This window comes from Crocodylus siamensis, chromosome 8, assembly GCF_052110815.1.
Source record: "Crocodylus siamensis isolate JL-2025a chromosome 8, ASM5211081v1, whole genome shotgun sequence".
In the NCBI taxonomy this organism is placed as follows: Eukaryota; Metazoa; Chordata; order Crocodylia; family Crocodylidae; genus Crocodylus; species Crocodylus siamensis.
Window position 1 is genome coordinate 8,745,491 of NC_143402.1, and position 17,603 is coordinate 8,763,093.

General features: G+C 49.0%; 1 protein-coding gene across 7 annotated transcripts in view; it reads left to right on the forward strand.

Moving 5' to 3' along the window:
• MAMLD1 (mastermind like domain containing 1) overlaps positions 1 to 17,603 on the forward strand; it is a 343,611-nt gene that overhangs the window by 244,582 nt on the left and 81,426 nt on the right. For 2 of the 7 annotated variants that reach the window (XM_090060417.1, XM_090060418.1), the window contains exon 1: positions 15,905 to 16,096. The exons of 3 other annotated variants lie outside the window; for them this stretch is intronic. In XM_090060417.1, coding sequence (XP_089916543.1) covers positions 15,920 to 16,096 — 177 coding nt within the window. In that variant the 5' untranslated portion in view covers positions 15,905 to 15,919. Of the gene's footprint in view, positions 1 to 14,708; positions 14,894 to 15,226; positions 15,263 to 15,904; positions 16,097 to 17,603 lie in introns of those variants that run through there. 2 more of the 7 variants (XM_090060419.1, XM_090060420.1) reach the window with 2 other exon arrangements.

Below are 17,603 nucleotides of genomic sequence, written 5' to 3' on the forward strand. Positions count from 1 at the left end.
ACCCATTAGGGAACCCCCTCACCCCCGGTTGACAATCAGCCGCTGGTGCCCCCCCCAGTATTAGGCGGCACCAGTCGCCCATGGTTGGGAGCACTCAGGTGCTCTCAGAATGGAGGCCCTTAGGCTGGTGTTTTATTGATAAAAAATAGAGACTTATAAATGCATCAGAATTCCTCCAGCTCTCCAAGGTTCAAGCTCCACTAATCAAAACCCAAGAAGGTTGCTCTCTGACGAGTTTCATACCAAAATTGTCCTCAGGCTCCAGCTGCCTCACAACTGCTTCTTTCTTTCCTTTTACCCCATCCCCCCAGCTACAGCTCACTGTGTACTTGCTCCCAAAGTCAGCTAAGCATTTCATGAGTGTGCAGGGCTGAATGCACATTCACAGGAAACAAAACCGTGAGATACTTTCAAAAATGCAGGCACACAAAACGCTTCTAGACAGCTACAGGCAGGTGCAGGGCCCTGGTCTCACAGCATTGTCCAGGTCTCAAGCACGAGGACGTGGATGTTGTTCTGAGAAGACTTTTCTGGAGGATTGCAGTCAAAGATTAACTGGAAGGAGAAAAGGCAATGAGAGGAGCAGCTCTTCCCAGAGGAACTGGGACTTTCTTTCCTCTTCACATTCTTTTCAGCATGTTCAGTGCATTGAAGCAGCCATCGGAAGCTGGCCATTTGCATTTTGCTAGCTTGGGGAACGGGGGAAGAGGTTTGAGCACCTGAAGCTGGCTCAGAAGCTGAATCCTGCCCTGATGCAGTCTTTGAAATAATTGCTGCTCTTTTTTCTGACTCTGCAAATGGAATTTCTCTAGAACTATGTATAGATGCCGCTTTTCTCCCCAGATCATGCACGCACAGTCACATAACTGGCATCTGTAAAGTGCTTCACTGGTTGATTACAAACTACTGGCTGTTGGGAGCTGGAGCTTATTGTCCCAGAAGCAAGGACTTAGAGACCCAGTCTTGAAAGACGCTGGCCACCCTTAATTCCTCCTGACATCACTGGGAGTTGTGGGTATTTCACCCTCTCTCCTATATATGGATTGCTTCGTTCATCACTCAACAACAGCCATGTCTGGACTGGAAGACAGCAACCTTTAAAGAGCAACACTTCACAGCCATTAAGTGACTAATATTTTATGCATCTGTATCACAATCGACTTCAAAACCAGCCTTGGCAAGTGTCTGCGGATTTCTCCAGAGAATAATTTTTATCTGTTTACACTACTTTTCTATTTAAGGTGTTCAGAGCAAAGAGCTGTTTCCTTGATCCTTTTTTATTACGTGTAATTGAATAGTTTTTGAGGTCTGATCATTGTTAGGCTAAGCCCTCTTGTTAATAATCCATTATAACTATGAATAATCAGTCACAAGATACAAAGACATAAAAAAGATAAGTTATTATTAACTAACACTCAAAACATCTTCAAATTGCTTTCCAAGCATTAACTAATTAGGGTTTTTTATAAATAGTCGTACTAGCTACATATTCTTAGCTACAACTCCACATGGCAATGCAGACAGACTCTTGCACTTTCCCTGGTCAACGGGAAGTCCTTCTCCAATGCCATTTCACCTCAGTGATCATCTCTCAAACAGCTTTCTTTACCTAGGGAATAAATTCCCTTCCAGTGCTATTACAGGATGTTCCAAGGTAATGCATGCCCTTTGCTGGAGGCTTCCTAGATAGTCCCAGTTCTTCCCACTCCAAATACTTTCATCAGCCATGTGGAGGTGGGTCTCATCCTCTGCCCAAAGCTGATCTCCAGTTGAACCCGGCCAGTGTTAAAAGATGGCTCCCCAACTTGCATGTCTGGTTATTCCAGTCCTATCCTCAGCTGCAGCTAAAAGGCCTTGGGAGGCAATTTGGGCAAGAGAACAAGAAGCCACATACCAAGGGGACAAGGTCAGTATAAATAGCTAGAGAGCCAGGAACTCTTGCTTTCTAGGACCAGCTGGGTCAGATTGAAAGAGGGAAATTCTGTAACCTACCCCCTGCAAACCTGTAGTGCACTGTGCCTCAGCACCTCCATCCTTCCCAAATGGCAGCATACCCCCAGGAGGGTGGCCAAGCCATAGGTATGCAGACTTGTTTAAAATGGCAGAGAAACAGGGCTTCTTCCTTTTTTAAGTAACACCTAAAATGCAATGCACTGCCTCTAAACACAGAAGAACGTTATGGCAAGAAATAGCCTGTCTGGATGTTAAAGCAACAGCAGGTACACCACGTTGATCTATCTCTCAGCCCGCACACCGGATTAGCACCTCATTAGAACGCCGCTCTTTTCCAGCTGCAGTCCCATTTCATTGTCACTGCCCTTGCTGCAGCTACCTTGCATCTATGTTCCCAAAACCCCAGCAGCAACCTTCCTGGGGGCGGAAAGAGTCGGAGCTAAGCATTCAGCTTTGACTCCATTGAGAAAAGGCCTTGGGAATATAGCAGGGTCCAGGGGAGACATGGAAATAGACTGTCCACCACATTTCTACTGTCTCCCAGAAGGCCGTTCCAAATAGGAGCTGTGCCAGGATCTGGGGGCAGGTATCCAGAAGGCAGAATAATCCAGCTGCGTGTTTGGGGCAGCTGCACAGGCTGGTTGTGGGACACATTGTGGGACAACCCCAGCGGTTTATTTAACAATAGTCCTTTTCTCTAGCACGGTCCTTTCTTTTGACCATGGTTTTCTATGTGTAAAATTAGTTATTGTTAATTAGCTGATATTCAAACATGTTAACGTAACCTGCGCTAACACCGTGTGGGTTCTTTATACCCCTCTCCTGGAAGTAGTTTATTGTCTGCTTCTAAGCCAGCAGTTGGGGTCTTTCACTCAATCAGAAGAGCCGTGTGTGATTTTAGATCCAGCTTTCCTAGGGTGTAGCCATGACCTGACCAGGGACAGCAAAGCATTACTTATCATTATTCAACTACCAAACACTGATACCAACTGCAGCTCCTGAATTCAGGTGGGGCTGAGTTTGCAGCACCTGTTGTTGGTAACAGAAGTTGCATTTAGCATATCTGTTAGGGCAGAATGTGGCCTCCTAAAACAACTCTTTTCTGGTGTTTAGCCACGACGTTATGACTAAAACTTGTGCAAAAAACACGCAGCAGGATGATGCTTATTTTACCCGCACTTCTGCATTTAAGAAGCTCTCCTGCCTTGCTGCTGCAAAACGCACTCACTAAAGTCATTCAGAAAATTATTATTTTCCCCCTTTTGTGTGATTCTCCATGATTCTAAAAGCCATTCTCTTTTCCTGGCTTTTCCCAGCAATTTTCCCATGGTAAAAGAGGATATGCTTGAATTAATTTAATTGCCAAATGTTTTGTTCAATAGCTCTGGCAGACATAACTTTTAGTAGCCAGGTTAAATAGCCCCCTTCACTGCAGCAGTTAACACTTATTGTTGCTGGCAGACCCCTCTGCATTGATTTGGGATCATACAGCTATTCGCTTTGAAGTGGCTTAGGAAGTTTCAGTGCTTTCTTTTCTTTCTCTTTTTTTTCCTCCTGTGAGAGCAAGAACTTGTTGGGAAGCTGGGAACAAATTGCTCTACAACTCTTAAGAGCTTGAGCTCGAGCTCAGAACGTACAGGTTCAACTCCAGGCCAGTTGCAAATTGTATTAAAACAACAAGCCAAATTCCCCACTCGTGCAAATCAGTCTAGCTCTACTGAAGAGTGTGGTGATACTGTTTTGGATATCAGCTAATGTCTCCAGCATCTGGACATCCTCCATCCTTCTCTAGATATCAGACTCTTTCGTCCAAATGCAGGAAGTTAGCATTTCTCATTTCCAATCTCCAGGAAAGTCCTAGGGCTGTGTTGGGGTTTTTAAGCCACAGATCATGTTGGGACAACATTGAGAGCAGGCCCACATTTGGCCATTTTGTTACATATGCTTGTGCTCATTTATTGTACTTTACAAGATCTTTCATTGAACTGGTGCCTTCAAGCAAAGGGCATTGCAGCAGGTGTTGCATAGTCTGAGGCTCCATGCCACAGTCACAGGTGGTCGGAGCAATGCTACAGCCCCACTTCTTCATTAGTTCCTTGGACCGTCCAACTCCAGTACATAGGTGATTGAGACATCGCCACCTTTGCCATGGTTTGTCAGCCCCTGGTGGTAAGGACTCAGCTGCTGGAATGGACATTTTTTCCCTGTCAGGTATCTGCTTCAGCCTTTTGCTCCACATCCGTAGTTGTATCTCCTTAGGTGTGGCATTGAGAGGTTAGGTGCTGGTGAGAAAGCTTCTGCATGACTTCAGACATTTGTGTGCTGTGGGATGGTCATACAGTGGGTGTCTGACATATTCAGTTTGGCTCAGTCATTTTATCCTGCTGGCCACTTCTTATGTCCGATGGAGCAGTGCCAGCCAGCAGGTACACACTGCTTATGCTGGTAGGCTTCAGACATCCTGTGATGCATTGACAGCAATCATTCAGGATGGAGTCAAGGCACTTAGTATGTACGGCTCTGTCCCGTACAGGGTGTGCGTACCCGGCAGACGAGAAGCTACGAGCTAGAGGAGTGGTTCAGATGGTTGAGGGGCTAGCTCCCCATTTCAAATTGGTGAGCTAGAGGTATGCTGGATTTGGACACTGGGATAGTGGGGTCCCAGACCATATAATGTTGAGCTGGCAGCTGGCCTCATGGTTTTTCAGAAGGCATATATACTTGTGTTTTCACTGGGTTGGCACGTAATTGGTTTTCAGTGTAACGTGAGGCTGGGCCAGTTAGTGGCTTTCTTAGGGATTTTTTGGCATGATGAAAACTAGTGTTTTAGTCTGTTATGCACAGGTTGTCTGCATAGATGAAACATTTTGTTTCCAAATCAATTGACTGGTCATCCGTGTAGATGTTATACAATAGCAGTGGAAGAATACTTTTTGGGGGGAGGCCATTAATTTGTTGCCTCCATCTGCTTCCCATCCAGTTTGACAAAAAAAGGTCTGCTTCTGAGATTTTGTAAGTATATGAATCAGATGAAAGCATGACATGCCAGAGGGGACACCATTAGCCTGGGAACTTGGGAGCTAACAATTGTTTCAATGTTGTTTGCTCTTGTGATGCCCCTTTTTCTGAAAACTGCTTTTCCTGCCATTTGGCTGACTCCAGCAAATGCATGTTTCTGTAGAATATAAGGCTCAAAGAAGAGGCCTCTCACATATATGGACAGATGCGGGCATGCATTTCCAGAATGCACGTAAGACCCCTTTTTTTAATTCTCTTACATGACTCTAGTGGTAAAATATATGCTCTTCTAAACCCTTCCAACCTGCTGACCTTCACCAGCATACCTTGCATAAGAAAGGTCAAGAGCCAAGCAGCAGGCACCCGGCGGCACCCACTCAGCAGTCATGTAAGAAGCACATGTCAAGAAGCGCAGTCAAGGAAAATGTTGGTGCATAAATCAGAACAGAGGGAAGCCATTAATTAGGAAATGTTTCAATGTACTGTTGTTGCTAACAACACAGCTATTAAATGTGATGGTACCATTCACTTGCAACAGCTTTTATTTTTTAATGGAAAATCTTATTAGCCGCAAGAGAATTAGAATTGAAATGGCGGTGACTCCTCCACAAAGACATTTAAATATCTGTCAATCATAATTCAGTCTTTCCTTGGAATATTTTGCCTTTGAAGAAGGTGCGTAGAGGATTTGATATTCTTTCTAGCACTGCTGCTTAACCTCAGCCATGTCATTAATCTGAACTCCGAACTTCCCATGACTTGAGTTGGGGTCCTTTTCATGAAGCAATTGCAAAAATGCATAAGAGGGTGAATTAACATAGAGCTAAATTTGGCAGATGAAATTTCACCAAAGTTAAAAAGATCCTCTGCCTGGGTCAAGGCAGCTGGATTTGGTTGGTGAATAATTTTGAGTGGATTTCACAAGTTTTCATTGTTAAGATACATGAGGAAACTTCCCCTGAATTCAGGGGAGCCAAAATTCCAAATCCAGGTAAGCAGGTTTGGATCACTAAGGTGGGGATCCTATTAATAAACTTAAGCACGTGCTCCACTTTAAGCACTTGAGTCATTCTATCAACTTCTGTAACTAACATTAAGCACATGCTTAAGGGTTTGCAGGATCCAATCTTAATTATAAAAAAATCAACCGATTTTCCTCTAAAAACAAGATTAAAATAGCTTCCTCTGGAACAAGTATTTGGCAACCAGGCAGTAATTAACAACCTGAATTTAATCTATACACAGTTAGAAGCAGCACACTTTGTACCAGGCATTATTTCACTGAAAATGTCTTTTGTAAGAGAAAAACTAATGGCCAGTATCACCATCTCTTTTTGCTCTAATGTACACGGGCGCGGGTTAGACCAGTGTACAGAATAGCATTTGCTTTGATTTATGTAATTCCTTAAACCAGTTTACACATCCCTTTTAACAGACAGCAGCACATCAATCCGTTCTTTGATGACTTTACCTATGCCACGCTTGTACTGACATTCATGTTAAATAATGATCTGCAGAGGGAAAAATTGACTTGTATCAACTGTGTTCTTGTTTCATGTCCAAATCAATGAAGGCCATTCTGAAACTCTTTAATTAGCTGCTTTCTAACGAAGGCTTTTTTTCGCTTAAAGTTTCCTATTTTTCTAAATGTGGCCATTCTCAAGAAAATTAGAATCAATCTATTATCAATTTCACATGGTTTTCCAGTCCGTTTTACAAAACTACTGACTGTCACAAGCATTTCTGAGAGAATTAACACTATGTATGGATGCAAGTCAAACAATAAGATTAATTTCCAAATTTCTACTGTGTACTTTAAGGAAAAAGACACCCAATTAAACAAATTTGCATACTTAGCCTGTGGAGCACACTACCAGCATGTTCTTGATTGGAAGGGTTTTATCAGGTTACAGAAAGGAATTGATATTTTGTGGGGATTAGGAAACGCATCCACAAGATAGGGTAAAACGTACATAGGATAGAAACCCTTCTGCTTCACAGCATCAGCCAATTATTAACTGTCTGATTGTTGGAAGAATCTTGCTCTAAGGACAGTTCATTATTCGTTCGCTGAAGAGGTCCTTGCACCCTTTTCTGAAGCATCGCTTCTAGGCGGCATCAGAGATCCCAGGTTAGATGGAACAAGGGTTGATTAATGTATGGAAAGCCTGTGTCCAAAACCATCTGTATTCCCCAGATCTGACTTGGGGGGTTTCCTTTAATCTTTCACTGCAGGAGTCCTTTAACCCCAGTCTTCTCTGTCTCATACTTCTGGTCCCCGTTCATGCCATGCCTTGTAACCACTAGCCTTACATGTCTTTGCCATGGGACAGAGTTGTCCGAGCTTCCTTGTGAGCACCAAGCTATTCTGCTGAAGGTTTGTCCCCACTTTACACAGCATTGCCACCCCCCAGTGCTCTGAGTTATGTCTAGAAATGGTAAAAACTCAGAGTTTTGGTTTGCAAGGACTCATGCAAATCTGTTTCAGTTCATGTAGTTTCAGTCCCCTCGAGCTTAGCTTTGAGTCTGGGATGCTGACAAACACACAACCTCGAGTACTGCATCTCAGCTGAAACCTGTTTTGAGTTTCATCAGATTTCAGGTCAAAAACAAGCAGAACCACCAAGCTTCACAGGGTTTCCATCTATTTGGTCAGGATCACTGAGAAGTGTGTGAATGTTTCAGTGAACCTTGCCTAAGTTTCAGTTTTGTAAGCAAGCCAAGCGTCACAGCTTAGCTGTGGCGAACTTCCCTCCAGTCACTGACGGGAGAGAGTTCTCTTCAGTCCATCTGTGCAGCTCAGAGCGCTTGCTGTTTCTTTTCCAGACACTCCTTCCCCCTGCTAGGACCTCTGCTGTCTTCAGGAACAACACACGCAGGCTGGGTGCTGAAGGTGATCCTCCCAGCTGGGAGTGCTGAGCCCTGTTGCTCCTGCTCAGCTGGTTCTCACATTCAGTGCCCTCGGTTTGCACCTCTTTGAGGTATCAACGGTCCTGGCCCCTTCCTTAGGCCCTGCCTGCTGTTCATACAAGTCCACAAGTCTGTCGCAGGCGGGTTTAAAGTTCAGTAACATGGGCAGTCATTTAGCACAACGCAGAAGGTTGTTCATTATTGCTCTCCCGTCAGCATATGTGAGAAGGTATCAGCTTTTCAAAAATCGGTGGAGCACAGTGTCAGAACTGACTGGTTTCAGTTATTTCCAAACTGATGACTAATCCCTAACACATTGCAATGCACTTCCTCTCTCTTCTGTTTGATTGCTATATTTAAAAAAAAAATATATATATATATATATATTTATCCTAACTGCACATGTCCCAGACTCCAGGTTTTGCGTCTGACATCTCAATCTGTCACTACCAAGGGACTTTGGTTTTGTAAAACAAATGTAACAAGTTGCACATTTTCCGGCACATAGGGGATAAAAGATGCTACAGGAAACATGACGAGCCCTTGTAAATCCACGCACAAAAGAGATTATTTCTCACTGAGCAGAACTGTACTCGGTGCTCATCTCAGGAACACGATTTCTGCATCAGGAACACTCATTGTCCTATTCCCGTGGACACAGAACGTTTCTGTATTTGATGTTAGATCATCATTGGGTAAAATACAGCAATAGCTGCAGGAGCCTGAGACCTACTCTCTCGAGCAAGGAAGATGCAGCATCAAGCGCCTTTACTCAGGATACTCTGTCCTTGTACTACAGCTCTCTCCCGAGAGGTGAGACACATGGGCATGAGCCTCCTCAGGCTGCAAAGGGAACTCAGTGTGGGTGTTCTCTTCCTGAGAAGGTGCTCTGACCACTAGGGTATCAGATAAAGTGAAGGCACTTTATGCCACACCACCACTGCTACCTCCTCCTCTTGTGCACAGGGCGTAGGTCCTTCAGAAGGAGGTTCACGGCCAGGGACCCTGAGTGGAAGTGGTTCCTCCCTGCTGCCCTGATTATGAGGCCCAAGGAGCAGGGTTTCAGACACACCCATCCTCAGTGTTTCTTATCAGGTCCCTGCTGAGCACATTAACTTGAGTGGCTCCCTCCTCACTGTGCTGCCTATTCTGGGTCCCATTTTGAAGCACGGATCTTTCTCCCTGCACCATATCGGGAGTCTAGCTGTGCCTATCCATGAGCATTACATGCTCCAGCTCCAGAACTTGTGGGGTCTGCTCCCTTTTGGGGTCTCTGGCATGCTAGCTGGAGGAGCTCCAGGCCACAGTCCAGAGACTGCGTGCCATCAGGGACTGTGAGCAGATCGATTCCTACTGCCAGATCCTTCTCCCCCGGGAGCCAGAGGGTAGACCACGGTCTCCCTCCAGGACAAGGGAGGACTCGGGGACCTCCCATCGTGTCAGCCCAGGGGTTGGACCAAGGTGGTCGAGGGCCCTAAGGCCCGCCGCACCAAGGCTCCTGCCCCGCCAGAGCTTAGCGACCTCTTGCAGCCCCAGCAGAGCCTGTTGAGTTGCCAGCTCTTGCAGGCTCAACTGCAGCTACCGCCCCGCTCTTCCCAAGACAAAACGTAAAGTGTTTGTTGTGGGAGACTCCATCCTGAGGGGGACTGAGGGGGCAATCTGCTGTCCCGACTCCTTAGCCCAGGAAGCCTGCTGCTCCCCAGAGGCCCGCATCTGGGACATTGCGGAGAAGATCCCTAAGCTCCTCCAGCCCACTGACCACTATCCCATGCTCCTTATCCATGTGGGCACCAATGACACAGGTCAGAGCGCTCCCAGCTGGGTCATGAGGCGCTACAGGGATTTGGGAGCAGGGCTAAAGGATCTGGGGGCACAGGTGGTATTCTCTTCAATCCTCCCAGTCTTGGGCTATGGGCTGAGGAGGGAGAGAAGGATCCATGTAGTGAACCAAAGACTGCGGCACTGGTGTCATCAGGAAGGCTTTGGCTTCCATGACCACAGCCTGATCTTTGGCGAGAGAGGCAGCGAGCTGCTGGGAAGAGATGACCTCCACCTCTCTCCCCTGTGGAGCAGGCTCTTCTCAGCCAGACTGGCTGACTGCTCCACCAGGCTTTAAACTAAGCCCGCTGGGGGACGGCGCGACTACTGCCACTGCTGGCCCGCTGAGCAACACTTGCAAAGCCAGTGGGCCAAGGCATTTAAGGGAGCCCACCCCTGCCCCAGCCCTGGTACAATCTGTGGGCAAGGCACAAGCCCCCAAGGGGACACTTGCCTGCCTGTACACAAATGCCAGGAGCTTGGGGAATAAACACAAATAATTATGATGTCATAGGGATAACAGAGACCTGGCGGGACTCCACCCATGACTGGACCTCGGATATAGATGGCTATTCCCTGTACAGGAGGGATCATGTAGATAAAAGGGGCGGGGGTGTAGCTCTCTATGTTAAGGAAAGCTGCATGTCCCTGGAAGCTGACGTTGGTGACCAGGGTGGACGACTGGACCCTCTGGGTTAAAATCCATGGGGAACACGGCACAGGGGACACAACGGTGCGAGTCTACTACAGACCTCCCACCCAAAGTCCTGAGCTTGACCAGGAGTTCGCCCGGGAACTGGCTCCAGGACCATGGTTGTCATGGGTGACTACAATTACCCAGACATCTCGTGGGAGGATCACTCAGCAAAATCCGAGCAGTCACAAAGCTTCCTCTTGTGCGTGGATGACATCTACCTGACTCAAGAAGTCTATGGGCCAACAAGAGGCAAGTGCTACTCGACCTGGTACTGGCTACTGGGGATGACCTAATCGGCGACCTAGTGATCGATGGGAAGCTGGGTGACAGCGACCATGAGCTGATCACCTTCACCATCCGCTGTAAAGCTGGCAAGTCAGTCAGCAACACGGATGTCCTTGACTTCAGGAAAGCCAACTTTGACAAGCTCAGGAGGCTTGTCAGTGAGGCCCCAAGAGGAGGGGAGTCTAGGAAGAGTGGTTGCTCAAGGGAGTGATCCTCAATGCATAAGCTAATTCTATTCCATCTTGGAGGAAAGGCAGCCAGAGGGCACAGCAGCCCCCCTGGCTCTCCAGGGACCTAGAGACCTCCTGAGGCTAAAAAGAAAGGCCTACAAAGAATGGAGGATGGGATTCACCTCCAAAGAGAATTATTCTGCCCTGGTCCGGTCCTGCAGGGAGCAAACCAGGAAAGCCAAAGGTGCAACTGAACTCCAACTAGCTTCGAGTATCAAGGAAAATAAAAAGTCCTTTTTCAGATATGTGGGGAGCCAGAGGAAAAGCTAGGGCAACGTTGGACCCCTGCTAAACCAGATGGGACAACTGACAACTGACACCCAGGAAAAAGCCAACCTATTAAATGGGTACTTTGTGTCGGTCTTTCATCAGTCCCGTGGGACACCCATGCCCGCTACGGGACAGGGAGGTCTGGGTGAAGGAGATCCCCTGCCATCCATTAATGCTGACCTCATGAAGGAACACCTTGAGAAGCTGGATACCTTCAAGTCAGCCGGCCCTGACAATCTGCACCCCAGGGTACTCAAGGAGCTGGCGAGCGTCATAGCCCAGCCCCTGGCACGGATCTTTGAAAACTCCTGGCGCTCTGGTGTAGTGCCCGAAGACTGGGAGAAGGCCAATGTGGTGCCTGTCTTCAAGAAAGGGAGGAAAGTGGATCCAGCAAAATACAGCCCATCAGCCTGTCCTCTATCCTGGGGAAGGTCTTAGAAAAGTTTATTAAAGAGGCTATCCTTAATGGACTGGCCGACGCCAACATCCTGAGGGATAGCCAGCACGGGTGTGTTGCGGGTAGGTCTTGCTTGACCAATCTCATTTCCTTCTACGACCAGGTGACCTATCACCTGGACGAGGGAGAAGAGATTGATGTCATATATCTTGACTTCAAAAAAGCCTTTGATCTGGTATCCCATGATCACCTCTTGGCCAAACTGGCCAGTTGTGGCCTTGGCTCCACCAGTATCCGCTGGCTGGGAAATTGGTTCCGTGGTCGGACCCAGAGGGTTGTGATTGATGGCAGTCACTCATCGTGGTGTCCTGTGACCAGTGGGGTCCCTCAAGGCTCCGTCCTTGGACCCATACTGTTCAACATCTTCATTAACGATGTGGACATTGGAGTCAGGAGTGGACTGGCCAAGTTTGCCGATGACACCAAACTTTGGGGCAAAGCATCCACGCCAGAAGATAGGCGGGTGATCCAGGCTGACCTGGACAAGCTCAGCAAATGGGCAGATGAGATCCTGATGGTGTTTAACACTGAAAAATGCAAGGTTCTCCACCTTGGGAGGAAAAACCTGCAGCATCCTTATAGGCTCGGCAGTGCTACGTTGGATAGCACTACGGAAGAAAGAGACTTGGGGGTCATCATTGACCACAAGATGAACATGAGCCTGCAATGCGATGCTGCGGCTAGTAAAGCGACCAAAACGCTGGCTTGCATCCATAGATGCTTCTCGAGCAAATCCCGGAACGTCATCCTCCCCTTGGTGAGGCCGCAGTTGGAGTACTGCGTCCAGTTTTGGGCTCCACCGTTCAAAAAGGATGTGGAGAAGCTTGAGAGAGTCCAGAGGAGAGCCACGCGCATGATCAGAGGTCAGGAAAACAGACCTTACGATGACAGGCTGAGAGACATGGGGCTCTTTAGCCTGGAAAAGCGCAGGCTCAGGGGTGATCTGATGGCCACCTATAAGTTTATCAGGGGTGACCACCAGGATCTGGGGGAAAGTTTGTTCACCAAAGCACCCCAAAAATGACAAGGTTGAACAGTCACAAACTCCTTTTAAGACCGTTTCAGGCTGGACATAAGGAAGAATTTCTTTACTGTCCGAGCCCCCAAGGTCTGGGAAACAGTCTGCCAGCGGAGGTGGTTCAAGCACCTACACTGAACACCTTCAAGTGTAAATTGGATGCTTATCTTGCTGGGATCCTATGACCCCAGCTGACTTCCTGCCCTTGGGGCAGGGGGCTGGACTCGATGACCTTCCAAGGTCCCTTCCAGCCCTGATGTCTGTGAAATCTATGAATTCCAGCACGTCGAACCAGACTCAGTTAATCGAATCTGGTGGAACTTGGCAATTGCCGCGGTCCAGCAGCCTCCCGCATCTCGTGTATCAGCATCCCTGCACATCAAAATGACAAGGAGCGTTTTATCTAAAGCTCATTCAACAAGCTTTAGATAAAGTGCTGCCATGGCCATTTCGAAGCGTGGGGATGCTCATATATGAGATGCTTCAGGTGTTTTAATTAGAACAGGTCTTAGAAGCGGTCTAATTAAAGCACCCCCACCTCCCCCGGAGCGTGCGTATAATAAATGCCGCAGGTGCCTGACAAGGGCTTCTCAAATTGACTTTGGGCCTGGTGGTACTGTGCCTAACTTTTAGTCACTTTTTATTGCATCTGATCCCCAGAGTCTTTGTTCTTCAGAGCTATGAATCTAGGACCTTCAGCAGCCCTTCTGTTTGTTACTCCATGACTTGACTTTCAAAGATGCACATGGCAAGGCAACAAAAATTCTCCCAGCCTAATAGGTTGTTTCCAAACAAGAAATAAAAGACGACGTTCAGAGCTGTGGGTTCATCCTGGCACCTACTGACCCTCAGCAAAGGGGAAAGAGCATGTTCTTCATTCCCATCCCACTATTTACAGATGGTTAAGACCATTTCTGCATCTTCAGTGATGCTCCTCAAATTGTCTTGTTCCACATCACTGCTGTACAGGTGAACAAAGAGTGATTGTGACCTCAGAGAAGGCCGGCTGAGCCTTGGGCTTGCTCCTGTGTCGGAGGATGTTTAAGGAACCTGGCTCCTGGTATTTCTTTGGGTGCTGTTGTTCTTGGGTTTTGCTCAGAGCACTTTCTCCCTCACTGTAAGGGCAGGCATCTCTTAACGACCATGATTTACTAAGATGACTGTTTCCAGTAGAAGTGATAAAAAATAGTTTCCCAGAAACACTGCTTCTGCCTTTCCACATCTCCTCCATTAGGGCAGTGAATCAAAACAGGGTTTCTGGAGTTCCTGAGGATGGGGACATGCATCCCGGGGATTTAGGGAGCTGCGGAAAGGAGATGGGGACCGGGACATGCATCCCAGTAATTTAGGGAGCTGCGGAAAGGAGATGGGGACCGGGACATGCATCTCGATGAGTTTGAGGGGTGCGGAAAGGAGATGGGGATTGGGAGGTGCATCTCAATGAGTTGGGGAGGTGTGGAAAGGAGATGGGGCTGGGGACATGCATCCTGATGGTTTGGGGAGGTGTGGAAAGGAGATGAGGACCAGGCCATGCATCCCGGTGATTTTGAGGGGTGGAAAGGAGATGGGGACCAGGGGACACGCATCCCGGCGATTTGGGGAGGTGCAGAAAGGAGAAGCGGCTCCCTGGACGCGCCGTCCTGCCTTTGCGAGGACATCCCCGCAGCCCCCCGCTTCGGCGTGCCGCCCGCCGCCACGCGCCGTCAGAAATCAGGGTTTCGTGCTCAGCAGAGAAGCCTCCGGGCCTCGTATTCCCAGTCCGTCTTCTGGCAGCTCCAGCTCTTGCTCCGTCCCCAACGCGGGAGGCCGAGGACTAACCCCCGCCGCCGCTCACCTTGCTGGGAGGCGCCTGAGGCAGCGGGGCCTGCCGGCGGCCGGGGCCTGCCGCCCCCCCGGGCTTCGCACCCTCTGCAGGGCGCCTCGGCAGGGGCGGGCGCTCCGCTGGGCAGCCCGCGTGTGCGTGCGCGCGTGCGGCCGCGTCCCGCCCCCGTGACGCGGCTCGGGCTGGGCCTATCCGCGGCCGCGGCCGCAAGCCCCACCCCCTGGGCGGCCGGCCGGGTAGGAGCGCGGCGAGCCGCCCGTGCAGCAGTGCCCGCCGCGCCGCCGGCATGAACTTGCCCGGGAGCTAGCGCGCCCCGCCCCGCCGCGCCCTGGATGTAGGAGCCGCCGCGCCGCGCTCCAAGATGCTGCTGGTTTCCCAGCGGGTTGAAGCACCACGCATGGAGCCGCATCTGCCGGTGAGCCGCCCGGGACGGCGCGGGCGCGGGGAACAAAGCCCCGCGGGGCCGCTCCCCCCGCAGCCTCCGAGGCACCGTCTGGCCGGGCGGAGGCAGGCGGCGGCTCCGGGGCTGCCCCGCACGGCTGCGCGGCGGGGGAAGCGGGTCGGGCGGAGCGCGCCGGGCGGCGGGGGGAGAGGCGAGGAAATTCCATGTTGGGCAAGGCTCGGGGAGGGCGACGGCTCATGTTTTCCTGCCACTGACGTTGACAGTGACACAGAGGCGTGGGTTGCAGCTGGAGCGTCAGCCCGACCAGGAAATAGTCTGTTGCTCGGGGAGGAAGAAACAAAAAAATCGGGCGAGAAACAAATGCCGCGCGTCTCCAGGCAGGTGAGAGGCTCTTTCGCCGCCCGGGTTCAGCCGGGGCGGACGCCGCGCCGCCGAGCGCCCGGGACCCGGCAGGCAAACGTTGCCTGGAGGCTTGCCCTGCCAGGTCTCTCGGCTGGCGGGGGCTGAGAGCCACTCCTCCTTCGGGGAGAGTTGGGATGTGAGCAACAGTTGCATTTTCGTGGCTTCCCGGCTCCTTCGGCGCCTTCGGGATGCCAGTGCCGGACGGCTGGTTTTTCTTACTGCTCCGTTGGCTCCAAGAGCGAGCAGGGCTGGTGCTGGTTTGAGACGTGTAGCGTGCCGGTGGTGCCGACCCCAGGAAAAGGGCCGGTTGTGTCAGGTGCTGCCTGAACCCGAGGACGAGCCAGGCACTGCCTGAAAGAGCTGATAACTGGAGGTGCCAGCCCTGCGGTCAGACCTTTGTGGGCACCCGGGTCAACTTGCTGGCGTCTAATCTCAAATTTGGGACTTAAAACTAGTGGCAGTGATAAATGAGGGGGGCAGAGGGTGAAGCAGGGCAAGGAGAAGAGGAGTTGACATTACAGGGTCACCTCAGCTGTGTTGAGCACAGATTTCTGGTTCCCTTCACTTCAGAAAAGTCCTGTGCTCCTTAAGTAAAAGCTACCTTAAGATAACCCTTTAGAAGCAGACAGCTGCAGGATGCTACGGTTAACTCTTGCGCAGGGCACGGCAATTAGACACAAGCGAACCAGGGGAAGAGGAGGGAGCAGGAAAAGGTGGTCAGAAGGAAATGCAAAATCCCAAAGTTTCCATTGTTCCCTTCCGGTGGCCAGTTGCAAGTTGTCAGCCTTGGGACACATTTCAAGGAAGGTGCCAGTAAGTTACGATTCATTAGTAATTGCTCCGGTGTCCAAATAAAGATCGTTAAATTGGTTGAAATGACGATGGCACGTTTCCAAAGAACCCTCTTTCTATCTGATGCTTTTGCTATTCACTTATTTAAGGAATGATTAATATTATACATTGCTAATTCTCCCCCTCCCCCCCCCTTTACAGGGAGAATAGCATTTTAACTCATTAGCCAGGCTTTCTATCCAGTCTTCCAGCCTGACTTGCCATTTAAAAAAAAAAATGTATTTCAAAGTGAAGGGAGCAGAAGACACACCAAGGCCTGGTGCTGAACTGTTTTATATCAATATTGATTTTTTTTTTTTAAGGGGGTTTAGGTTATAAAGAGGGAGCTTTTATCCCCATGAGCTCTTTGGCAATTATCTTGCTGCCATAAATGTTGATACGCACATAATGGATGTAACTAAAAAATCTCCTTATCCAAGCAGAAAAGGCTGACTGTTTGTTGGAGCAGATAGAGTGCTGAGAGTGTGAATAGACAAACCCATATGTCGCTGGTGAGAGAGATAAATGATGGACGAACAGGAGTTGGTTACTATGGATCAGCACAATAAACCAATTCCCATCATACACCTCTCTTAATAATATACCAGTTTCAATGCCACTGATGGGTAACCTAGGTAGCACCAGTCAACTGTAAGTTTTTCAACTGTTCTTTTATACATCTCGAAGAACAGTTGGGACTGCTCTAATTTTTTCAGATGTTGAGTCTTACAATTATGCAGAACTTCCTTTCCTGCCAGTAATTGTGAAGGGGAACTTCAGAAAATTGCCATAGACTGCCAAATGGAGAAGACAGTTTAGTTCAGTCATTAAGAGATTTATCTCGTTCTCCGTGTAGGAGGGGATGCTGTAAACGACCAGTGCTTCAAGTAAACAATCCGGGCATCTTGTGCTGTGCCTCTCACTCGGATATCTGAGCGAGAACGTTACTTGGTTCTGAGTTGGAGAGAGCAAAAGTACGTGGTTTTGTGTTTTTTGGGTTTGGTTTTATAAATAAAAACCGGCAAGGGTAAATCGTTGAACTGTTCTGACTTCACCCTGCTTAGGGGAAACTGCAAAACAGTCTGTGTCTATGTCCCTTGCTGTATTTGTTTTCCTTCTCTTTTCGATCGTGAACACCTTGCATAGAAAATCAAGATCTTTGTCCCTTAATGGTTTTGTGTCCTCTCCTTGGCTTCTCTTGGCTAGTTCTGACCTGCAGTTCACTGGGCACATCTACACGGGCAACAAATGCGATTTGGCATACGTAGGTAATAACTTCACTGCTCAGTAGGCTAATGTACTGTGCAGGAAGCACCTGCATGTGTAGATGGCGATGCTTTATTGTGCAGTAGATTAGGGTATTGCGCAGTAAAGCGTCTCATGTAGACACAGCCACTGAGGCTCAGACTTTTGCCACCGTTAATCAGGATTAAGGGACATCTCAGTGTAATAGTTGATTTAGGGCCCAGTTCTCTATGTACAGCCTCAC